At 63.8% G+C, this 11840-nt stretch overlaps 1 protein-coding gene across 1 annotated transcript; it reads right to left on the bottom strand.

The window, feature by feature from the left end:
• Positions 1-1070: 1070 nt before the first annotated feature.
• On the bottom strand, positions 1071-11322 carry LOC141736749 (filamin-C-like; the record flags this gene model as incomplete). Its single annotated transcript, XM_074571315.1, has 5 exons — positions 1071-1243; positions 3881-3994; positions 5868-6061; positions 9512-9648; positions 11196-11322. Coding segments are annotated over 5 exons (745 nt in total), but the record flags the coding sequence as incomplete, so codon positions are not given.
• Positions 11323-11840: the final 518 nt, after the last annotated feature.

Here is an 11840-nt window from a genome sequence, read left to right on the forward strand (position 1 = left end):
TCCATCACCCCATGGAACCCCATCACCCCATGGGGCACCCATCACCCCATGGGACCCCCATCTCCACCTCCATCACCCCATGGGACACCCATCACCCCACGGGACCCCCATCTCCATGCTCGGCACCCCGTGGTGGCCCCCCATGGCCACCCCAGCACCCCATAGGTCTTGGACCCCCATCTCCATCTCCATCACCCCATGGAACCCCATCACCCCATGGGACCCCCATCTCCACCTCCATCACCCCATGGAACCCCATCACCCCATGGGGCACCCATCTCCACCTCCATCACCCCATGGAACCCCATCACCCCATGGGACCCCCATCTCCATGCCCAGCACCCCGTGGTGACACCCCATGGCCACCCCAGCACCCCATAGGTCTGGGATCCCCATCTCCATCTCCATCACCCCATGGAACCCCATCACCCCATGGGGCACCCATCACCCCATGGGACCCCCATCTCCACCTCCATCACCCCATGGAACACCCATCACCCCACGGGACCCCCATCTCCATCTCCATCACCCCATGGGATACCCATCACCCCACGGGACCCCCATCTCCACACCCAGCACCCCGTGGTGACACCCCATGGCCACCCCAGCACCCCATAGGTCTAGGACCCCCATCTCCATGCCCATCCCCATCACCCCATGGGACCCCCATCCTCACCCCGGCACCCCATAGGTCTGGGACCCCCATCTCCACCTCCATCACCCCATGGGACACCCATCACCCCATGGGGCCCCTATCTCTATGCCCAGCACCCCGTGGTGGCCCCCCATGGCCACCCCAGCACCCCATAGGTCTTGGACCCCCATCTCCATACCCATCACCCCATGGAACCCCATCTCCATGCCCAGCAGCCCATCAACGGCACCCGTCGGCACCCATCGGCACCCAACAGCACCCATCGTCACCCATCGTCACCCAACGGCACCCATCGGCACCCAACATCCCCCATGGGACCCACGTCTCCATGCCTGGCGCCCTGTCCCCGTCACCCCATGGAGCCCCGTCTCCACGCCCAGCACCCCATGGGGACACCCCATGGCCACCCCAGCACCCCAGGGCCCCCCCTGCCATGGCACCCACGCGGAAGGGGCTGCGGGGGGTGGTGACGCCCCCCCAGGTGACGATGATGGTGTGCTTGATGGCCTTGGTGGGCACGTAGACGCAGTGGTAGGTGCCGTCCCCGTTGTCCTTCACCTTGATGTCGATGGGGACCCCCTCGGCGTCCTGCGGGCAGCGGGTGGGGGTGAGGGGACCCGTCGGCACCCACCGGCACCCACCGGCACCCGTCGGCACCCAGTGGCAACCAGCATCACCCAGCGGCATCCAAGAGTAGCCAACAGCACCCAACGGTACCCAGTGGCGCCCGTTGTCACTCAACACCACCCAAGGGCACCCAACATCACCCAAGGGCACCCAACGGCACCCAACATCACCCAAGGGTGCCCAAGGGCACCCATCGTCACCCAATGGCAAGACGGCACCCAACACCACTCAACGGCACCCAAGGGCACCCATTGTCAACCAACGGCACCCAACATCACCCAAGGGCGCGTGATGGCACCCATCGTCACCCAAGGGCAACGAAGGGCACCCATTGTCACCCAATGGCACCCATCGTCACCCAACGGCAAGACAGCACCCAACATCACCCGAGGGCACCCAATGGCACCCATCATCACCCAACGGCAAGACGGCACCCAACATCACCCAATGGCTTCCAAGGGCACCCATCGTCACCCAATGGCAGCCAACATCACCCAAGGGCACGCGATGGCACCCAAAGGCACCCAACGGCACCCAAGGGCGCCCAATGGCACCCAATGGCTTCCAAGGGCACCCAACAGGACCCAATGGCACCCATCATCACTCAGTGGTAGCTAACGGCACCCAAGGGCACCCACTGTCACCCAAGAGCACCCAACATCACTCAAGGGCACCCATGGGCACCCAATAGTACCCAGCATCACCCAAGGGCACCCATTGTCACACATCACCCAAGGGCACCCAATGGCACCCAAGGGCACCCAACATCACCCAATGGCACCCAACGGCACCCAACGGCACCCAACGGCGCCCAAGGGTGCCCAAGGGCACCCAATGGCAAGACGGCACCCAACACCACTCAACGGCACCCAAGGGCACCCATTGTCAACCAACAGCACCCAACATCACCCAAGGGCGCGTGATGGCACCCATTGTCACCCAATGGCCCCTAATGGCACCCATTGTCACCCAACAGCAGCCAATATGGGCCAAGGGCACCCAATGGCACCCATTGTCACCCAAGGGCACCCATCATCACCCAATGGCACCCATCATCACTCAAGGGCAACCAACATCACCCAAGAGCACCCAATGGCACCCATCATCAGCCAAAGGCAACCAACGGCACCCAAGGGCACCCATTGTCGCCCAAGGGCAAGCAAGGGCATGGAACAGCACCCAAAGGCACCCAACATCACCCAATGGCAGCCAACGGCACCCAATGGCAGCCAACGGCACCCATCGCCACCCAAGGGAAACCAATGGCAACCAACATCACCCAAGGGCATGCCACGGCACCCAACGGCACCCACGGTCACCCAATGGCAGCCAACGGCACCCAAGGGCACCCAACGGCACCCATCATCACCCAAGGGCATCCATTGTCACCCAACGGCAGCCAACATCACCCAATGGCACCCATTGGCACCCAACAACACCCAACAGCACCCAAGGGCACGTGATGGCACCCATCATCACCCAAGGGCACCCATCGTCACCCAACAGCAAGACGGCACCCAACACCACTCAATGGCATCCAAGGGCACCCATCATCACCCAACAGCACCCAAGGGCACGCGATGGCACCCATTGTCACCCAAGGGCAACCAAGTGCACCCATTGTCACCCAACATCACCCAACATCACCCAAGGGTGCCCAAGGGCACCCATCGTCACCCAACGGCAAGACGGCACCCAACACCACTCAATGGCACCCAAGGGCACCCATTGTCACCCAACATCACCCAATGGCTTCTAAGGGCACCCATCGTCACCCAACGGCACCCAACATCACCCAAGGGCATGTGATGGCACCCAAGGGCACCCAACAGCACCCAAGGGCGCCCAATGGCACCCATCGTCACTCAAGGGCACCCAATGGCACCCGATGGCACCCATTGTCACCCAACAGGACCAAACATCACCCAAGGGCACGCAATGGCACCCATCGTCACCCAAGGGCAACCAAGGGCACCCATTGTCACCCAATGGCACCCGTCGTCACCCAACGGCAAGACGGCACCCAACATCACCCAATGGCTTCCAAGGGCACCCATTGTCACCCAAGGGCACCCAATGGCACCCATTGTCACCCAACAGCACCCAACATCACCCAAGGGCACGCAATGGCACCTATCGTCACCCAAGGGCAACCAAGGGCACCCATTGTCACCCAACGGCACCCGTCATCACCCAACGGCTTCCAAGGGCACCCGTTGTCACCCAACGGCACCCAACATCACCCAAGGGCACGCGATGGCACCCAACGGCACCCAAGGGCACCCAATGGCACCCATTGTCACTCAAGGGCACCCAATGGCACCCAAGGGCACGCAATGGCACCTATCGTCACCCAAGGGCACCCATTGTCACCCAACGGCACCCGTCGTCACCCAACGGCAAGACGGCACCCAACATCACCCAATGGCTTCCAAGGGCACCCATCGTCACCCAACGGCAACCAACATCACCCAAGGGCACCCGACGGCACCCAAGGGCACCCAACGGCACCCAAGGGCGCCCGAGGGCACCCCTCATCGCTCAAGGGCACCCGCCCCCGCCCCCCCGTCACCCAGCGGCACCCACGGGTGCCCTCACCTGGGCGTAGAGCTTGAGGGGCCCCTTGCCGGCGCCGCGGGCGTCGATGGTGAACTCCGCCGGGTGCTCCACGATGCAGCCGCTGGGCTCCAGCCCCGGCCCGAAGGCCTTCACCTGCGGGGGGCAGCGCCGTGGGGCACAGCGGGGTCAGTGGGGCACAGCCGGGGGGCAGTGGGGCACAGCGGGATCAGTGGGGCACAGCGCGGGGCAGTGGGGCACAGCCGGGGGGCAGTGGGGCACAGCGGGGGGGCAGTGGGGCACAGCCGGGGGGCAGTGGGGCACAGCCGGGGGCAGCACAGTGGGGCACAGCGCGGGGCAGTGGGGCACAGCGGGGGGTCAGTGGGGCACAGCGGGGGGGCAGTGGGGCACAGCGGGGGGGCAGTGGGGCACAGCGGGGGGCAGCGCAGTGGGGCACAGCGGGGGGTCAGTGGGGCTCTATGGGTTGCTGTGGGGCGCTATGGGGCTCTATAGGGCTCTATGGGGCTCTATGGGTTGCTGTGGGGTGCAATGGGGTTCTATGGGTTGCTATGGGGCACTAAGGGGCGCTATGGGGCTCTATGGGGTGCAACGGGGCTCTATGGGTTGCTGTGGGGCTCTATGGGTTGCTATGGGGTGCGATAGGTCGCTATGGGGCTCTATGGGGCTCTATAGGGCTCTATGGGGCACTATGGGTTGCTATGGGGCTCTATAGGGCTCTATAGGGCTCTAGGGGGCGCTATGGGGTTCTATGGGTTGCTATGGGGCTCTATGGGGCTCTGTGGGGTGCAATGGGGCTCCATGGGGCACGATGGGGTTTGATGGGTCTCTCTGGGTCTTGATGGGTCTCTATAGGTCTCTATGGGGCTCGATGGGTTTCTGTGGGTCTCTATGGGGCTTGATGGGTCTCTGTGGGGCTCTATAGGTCTCTATGTATCTCGATGGGTCTCTATGGGGCTCGATGGATCTTGATGGGTCTCTATGGAGTTTGATGGGTCTCTATGGATCTCTATGGGGCTCTGTGGATCTCTATGGGGCTCTGTGGGGCTCTATAGGTCTCAATGGGTCTTGATGGGTCTCTAAGGGGCTCTATGGGTCTCGATGGGGCTCGATGGATTTTGATGGGTCTCTATGGGGCTCGATGGGTCTCTATAGGTCTCTATGGGTCTCAATGGGGCTCTGTGGGGCTCTTTAGGTCTTGATGGGTCTCGATGGGGCTCTATGGATCTCTGTGGGGCTCTGTGGGGCTCTATAGGTCTCGATGGGGCTCTATGGGGCTCTATGGATCTCTGTGGGGCTCTGTGGGGCTCTATGGGGCTCTGTGGATCTCTATGGGGCTCTGTGGGGCTCTATAGGTCTCGATGGATCTTGATGGGTCTCTATGGGGCTCTATAGGTCTCTATGGGGCTCTATAGGGCTCTATGGATCTCTATGGGGCTCTGTGGGCCTCTATAGGTCTTGATGGGTCTCTATGGGGCTCTGTGGATCTCTATGGGGCTCTGTGGGGCTCTATAGGTCTCAATGGGTCTTGATGGGTCTCTAAGGGGCTCTGTGGGTCTCGATGGATTTTGATGGGTCTCTATGGGGCTCGATGGGTCTCTATGGGGCTCTATAGGTCTCAATGGGTCTTGATGGGTCTCTATGGGTCTCGATGGATCTCTATGGGGTTCTGTGGGGCTCTATAGGTCTCGATGGGTCTCGATGGGTCTCGATGGATCTCTATGGGGTTCTGTGGGGCTCTATAGGGCTCTATGGGGCTCTATAGGTCTCTATGGGTCTCTATGAGGCTCGATGGGGCTCGATGGGGCTCGATGGGGCTCTATGGGTCTCTATGGGTCTCTATGAGGCTCGATGGGTCTCTATGGGGCTCTATAGGTCTCTATGGGTCTCTATGAGGCTCGATGGGGCTCGATGGGGCTCTATGGGGCTCTATAGGTCTCTATGGGGCTCGATGGGGCTCTATGGGTCTCTACGGGGCTGTGGGGCTCTGTGGGGCGCGGCGGGGCGGTACCTTGTCGGGGGCGGAGGCGTGGGGCGCGGGGCGGACGTGGGCGATGAAGGGGCTGTCGCGGATGTCCTCGTCGTCGCAGACCACGTGCACGGCGTAGTCGCCCCCCTCCGTGGGCCAGTAGCGCACGTCGCAGGAGCCGTCGCCCCGGTCGTCGCACTCGATGCGCGCCTGCGACGGGCCCTCGATGGAGAACCCTGCGGGGGACGCGGCCGCCCCGTGACACCCTGCGCGCGCCCACCCGCGGCCCCACGGCGGTCACCTCCCCCGTCCTCGTCTCCATCAAGGTGTCCCTCAGCCTGCGCCCACGTCCCCAGGGTGGTGGCATCCATGCCCACGTCCCCAGGGAGGTGTCACCCCACGTCCCCATGTCCCCAAGGTGGTGTCACCCCATGTCTTCGTGGTGGTGACCCTCCTGTCCTTGTCTCCATCCAGGTGTCCCTCAGCCTGTCCCCTTGTCCTCAAGGTGGTGTCACCCCATGTCTTCATGGTGGTGACCTTTCCAGACCCCGTCTCCATCAAGGTGTCCCTCAGCCTGCACCCATGTCACCATGGTGGTGCCACCCCATGTCTTCATGGTGGTGACCCTCCAGTCCTTGTCTGCATCAAGGTGTCCCTCAGCCTGCACCCACGTCCCCAGGGTGGTGGCATCCATGCCCACGTCCCCAGGGAGGTGTCACCCCACGTCCTCATGTCCCCAGGGTGGTGTCACCCCATGTCCCAAAGCTGGTGTCACCCCATGTCTTCATGGTGGTGACCTTTCCAGACCCCATCTCCATCAAGGTGTCCCTCAGCCTGCACCCACGTCCCCAGGGTGGTGGCACCCATGCCCACGTCCCCAGGGAGGTGTCACCCCACATCCTCATGTCCCCAAGATGGTGTCACCCCATGTCTTCATGGTGGTGACCTTTCCAGACCCCATCTCCATCAAGGTGTCCCTCAGCCTGTGCCCATGTCCCCAGGGTGGTGGCACCCCATGTCTTCATGGTGGTGACCCTCCACTCCTTGTCTGCATCAAGGCATCCCTCAGCCTGCGCCCACGTCCCCAGGGTGGTGGCACCCATGCCCACGTCCCCAGGGAGGTGTCACCCCACGTCCCCATGTCCCCAAGGTGGTGTCACCCCATGTCTTCGTGGTGGTGACCCTCCTGTCCTTGTCTCCATCCAGGTGTCCCTCAGCCTGTCCCCTTGTCCTCAAGGTGGTGTCACCCCATGTCTTCATGGTGGTGACCTTTCCAGACCCCGTCTCCATCAAGGTGTCCCTCAGCCTGCACCCATGTCACCATGGTGGTGCCACCCCATGTCTTCATGGTGGTGACCCTCCAGTCCTTGTCTCCGTCAAGGTGTCCCTCAGCCTGCGCCCACGTTCCTAGGGTGGTGGCATCCATGCCCACGTCCCCAGGGAGGTGTCACCCCACGTCCTCATGTCCCCAGGGTGGTGTCACCCCATGTCCCAAAGCTGGTGTCACCCCATGTCTTCATGGTGGTGACCTTTCCAGACCCCATCTCCATCCAGGTGTCCCTCAGCCTGTCCCCTTGTCCTCAAGGTGGTGCCACCCCATGTCTTCATGGTGGTGACCTTTCCAGACCCCATCTCCATCAAGGTGTCCCTCAGCCTGCACCCATGTCACCATGGTGGTGTCACCCCATATCTTCATGGTGGTGACCCTCCAGACGTTGTCTCCATCCAGGTGTCCCTCAGCCTGTCCCCAGGGTGGTGCCACCCCACGAGTCCATGTCCCCATGGTGGTGACCCTTCCAGACCTTGTCTCCACCGAGGTGTCCCTCAGTCTGCACCCACGTCACCAGCTTGGTGGCATCTACGCCCACGTCCCCAGGGTGGTGTCACCCAGCCTGTGCCCATGTCCCCATGGTGGTGACCCCTCCAGACCCTGTCTCCACCAAGGTGTCCCTCAGCCTGGGCTCATGTCACCAGCATGGTGGCATCCATGCCCACGTCCCCAGGGTGGTGTCACCCAGCCTGTCCCCGTGTCCCCATGGCGGTGACCTCCCCAGTCCCCACCGCCACCGAGGTGTCCCTCGCCCAGTGCCCGTGTCCCCAGGATGGTGCCACCCATAATGTCTCCACGTCCCCATGGTGGTCACTCCCACTCTGTCCCCGTGTCCCCATCTTCACAAGCCCTGGTCCATGCCCACGTCCCCACCATGATGCCACCCAATATGTCCCCAACCCAGATGCCCCCTACTCTATGCCCACGTCCTCACCACGGTGTCCCCAACTCCATGCCCACGTCCCCACCATGGTGCCACCCAACATGTCCCCATGTCCTCACCACGGTGTCCCCATCTTCATACCCATGGCCCCACCATGGTGCCACCAAGTCCATGCCCACGTCCCCACCATGATGCCACCCAATATGTCCCCAACCCAGATGCCCCCTACTCTATGCCCACGTCCTCACCACGGTGTCCCCAACTCCATGCCCACGTCCCCACCATGGTGCCACCCAACATGTCCCCATGTCCTCACCACGGTGTCCCTGTCTTCGTGCCCATGGCCCCACCATGGTGCCACCCAACATGTCCCCACCATGGTGCCACCAAGTCCATGCCCACGTCCCCACCATGGTGCCACCCAATATCTCCCCACCATGGTACCACCAAGTCCATGCCCACGTCCCCACCATGGTGTCCCCAACTCCATGCCCACGTCCCCACCATGGTGCCACCCAACATGTCCCCATGTCCCCACCATGGTGTCCCCAACTCCATGCCCACGGCCCCACCATGGTGCCACCCAACATGTCCCCATGTCCTCACCACGGTGTCCCTGTCTTCGTGCCCACGGCCCCACCATGGTGCCACCCAATATCTCCCCACCATGGTACCACCAAGTCCATGCCCACGTCCCCACCACGGTGTCCCCGTCTTCATACCCACGGCCCCACCATGGTGCCACCCGACATGTCCCCATGTCCCCACCATGGTGTCCCCAACTCCGTGCCCATGTCCCCGCCATGATACCACCCAACATGTCCCCACCATGGTGTCCCCAACTCCATGCCCACGTCCCCACCATGGTGCCACCCGATATGTCCCCACCATGGTGCCACCAAGTCCATGCCCACGTCCCCACCATGGTGCCACCCAACATGTCCCCACGTCCCCACCACGGTGTCCCCGTCTTCGTGCCCACGGCCCCACCATGGTGCCACCCAACACGTCCTCACCATGGTGCCACCAAGTCCATGCCCACGTCCCCACCACGGTGTCCCCATCTTCATACCCATGGCCCCACCATGGTGCCACCCAACATGTCCCCATGTCCCCACCATGGTGTCCCCAACTCCGTGCCCATGTCCCCGCCATGATACCACCCAACATGTCCCCATGTCCTCACCATGGTGTCCCCAACTCCATGCCCATGTCCCCACCATGGTGCCACCCAACATGTCCCCACCATGGTGCCACCAAGTCCATGCCCACGTCCCCACCATGGTGCCACCCAACATGTCCCCACCATGGTGCCACCAAGTCCATGCCCACGGCCCCACCATGGTGCCACCCAGCATGTCCCCACGTCCCCACCACGGTGTCCCCGTCTTCGTGCCCACGGCCCCACCGTGGTGCCCCCAAGGCCCTGCCCACGGCCCCGCCCCGCTGCCCCCCGGGGCTGCCCCCGCTCACCCAGGGTGCCCACTTCGGTGCCGATGGCCTCCACCACGAAGTCGGCCGACTGGCCCACCACGCCGCCCTCCAGCCCCGGGCCCCAGGCACGGACCTTCTGGCTGCCGGCCACCGCCCCCACCTCCACCTCGAAGGGGCTGCGGGGACACGGCACACGCGCCGTCACGCGCCGTCACGCACGTCACACACCTCGCGCACACCTCACGCACGCGTCACACACCTCACACACGCGTCACACACCTCACACACGCGTCACACACGTGTCACACACCTCACAAGTGTCACACACCTCACACAAGTGTCACACACCTCACACAAGTGTCACACACCTCACACAAGTGTCACACACCTCACACACCTCACACACACGTCACACACACGTCACACACACGTCACACACACGTCACACACACGTCACACACACGTCACACACCTCACAAGTGTCACACACCTCACAAGTGTCACACACCTCACACACCTCACAAGTGTCACACACCTCACAAGTGTCACACACACGTCACACACACGTCACACACACGTCACACACCTCACAAGTGTCACACACGTCACAAGTGTCACACACGTGTCACACACGTCACACACGTGTCACACACGTGTCACACACGTGTCACACACGTGTCACACACGTCACAAGTGTCACACACGTCACAAGTGTCACACACGTCACAAGTGTCACACACGTGTCACACACCTCACACACGTGTCACACCTCACACACGTGTCACACACGTGTCACACACCTCACAAGTGTCACACACGTCACAAGTGTCACACACGTGTCACACACACATCACAAGTGTCACACAGGTCACACACACGTGTCACACACCCCACACGTGTCACACGTGTCACACACACCTTCCATGGGGTGTGAGTGCCCCACACGCCCCACACACGGGCCTTGCACACACACACCCACCCCCCCGTGTCTGCCCCCGCCCCCGCCAGGCTCCCGGGGTGGGGGGGGTCCCACGGAGGGGGGGGGGGTCCCCATGGGCAGAAGGAGGGGTTCCCATGGGGGGGGTGCTATGGGGGGGGTGGGGGTGGGGGGGTCCTATGGGGGGGGGTGCTATGGGGGGGGGGGTGTCCCATGGTGGGGGTGAAGGTCCCATGGGTTTTGGGGGGGGGGGTGTGTGTCTCATGGGTGTCCCATGGGTGGGGGGGGGTCTCATGGGGGGGGAAGGTCCCATGGGTGGGGGGGTGTGTCCCATGGGTGGGGGGGGGGTTGTCCCATGGGGGGGAAGGTCCCATGGGTGGGTGGGTGGGTTCCCATGGGTGGGGGGTGCTATGGGGGGGGGGGTGGTGTCCCATGGGTGGGGGGGGGGTGTCTCATGGGGGGGGAAGGTCCCATGGGTGGGGTGGGGGGTGTGTCCCATGGAGGGGGAAGGTCCCATGGGTGGGGGGGTGGGTTCCCATGGTGGGGGGTGCTACGGGGGGGGGGGATGGGTGGGAGTCCCATGGGTGGGGGTGTCCCATGGGTGGGGGGGGGGTATCTCATGGGGGTTGATGTCCCCCAGGGAGAGGATCCCATGGGTGGAAGGAGGGGGTTCCCGTGGAGGGGGAAGGTCCCGTGGGTGGGTGGAGGGGGGGGGTCCCATGGGTGGGGTGGGGTGGGGGGGGGGTGGGGGGGGTCCCATGGGGTGGGGGGGGGGGGTGGGCTGACCTGCGGGGGATGGCGTAGCCGCCCCAGGTGATGGCCACCTGGTACTTGCCGGGCACCAGGGGCTGGTACTCGCACTCGTAGACGCCGTCGCCCACGTCCCGCACCTTCACCGGCTCCTCCGTGCCCTCTGGGGGGGGGGGGGGAGGGGGGGGTGTCAAGGGGAGGGGGGGGGGGGGCACACCCCACCCCCCCCAAGTCATGGACATCCCCCCGTGGTGCCCCCAACCCCACGGCGCAGCCCAGTGACGGAGATCCCGCCCCGGACAAGGTCACCTTGAGGTGCTCCTCAACCCTACGGCCAACGTGGGCAGGTCCATGGTGGCCCCCAACCACGCGCCCCACCCCACCCCCACCCCCCCCTCCAACCACGCACCCGCCCCACGGACAACCCCATGGTGCTCCTCAACCATCCAACCTCCATGGACACCCTCTATGGCCACCCCACCACCACGCACCCACCCCACGGACAACCCCATGGTGCTCCTCAACCATCCAACCTCCATGGACACCCTCTATGGCCACCCCACCACCGCACACCCACCCCACGGACAACCCCATGGTGCTCCTCAACCATCCAACCTCCATGGACACCCTCCCCACGGCCACCCCACCACCACGCGCCCACCCCACGGACAACCCCATGGT

This window comes from Larus michahellis, unplaced genomic scaffold (genome assembly GCF_964199755.1).
Source record: "Larus michahellis unplaced genomic scaffold, bLarMic1.1 SCAFFOLD_608, whole genome shotgun sequence".
Lineage (NCBI taxonomy): Eukaryota > Metazoa > Chordata > Aves > Charadriiformes > Laridae > Larus > Larus michahellis.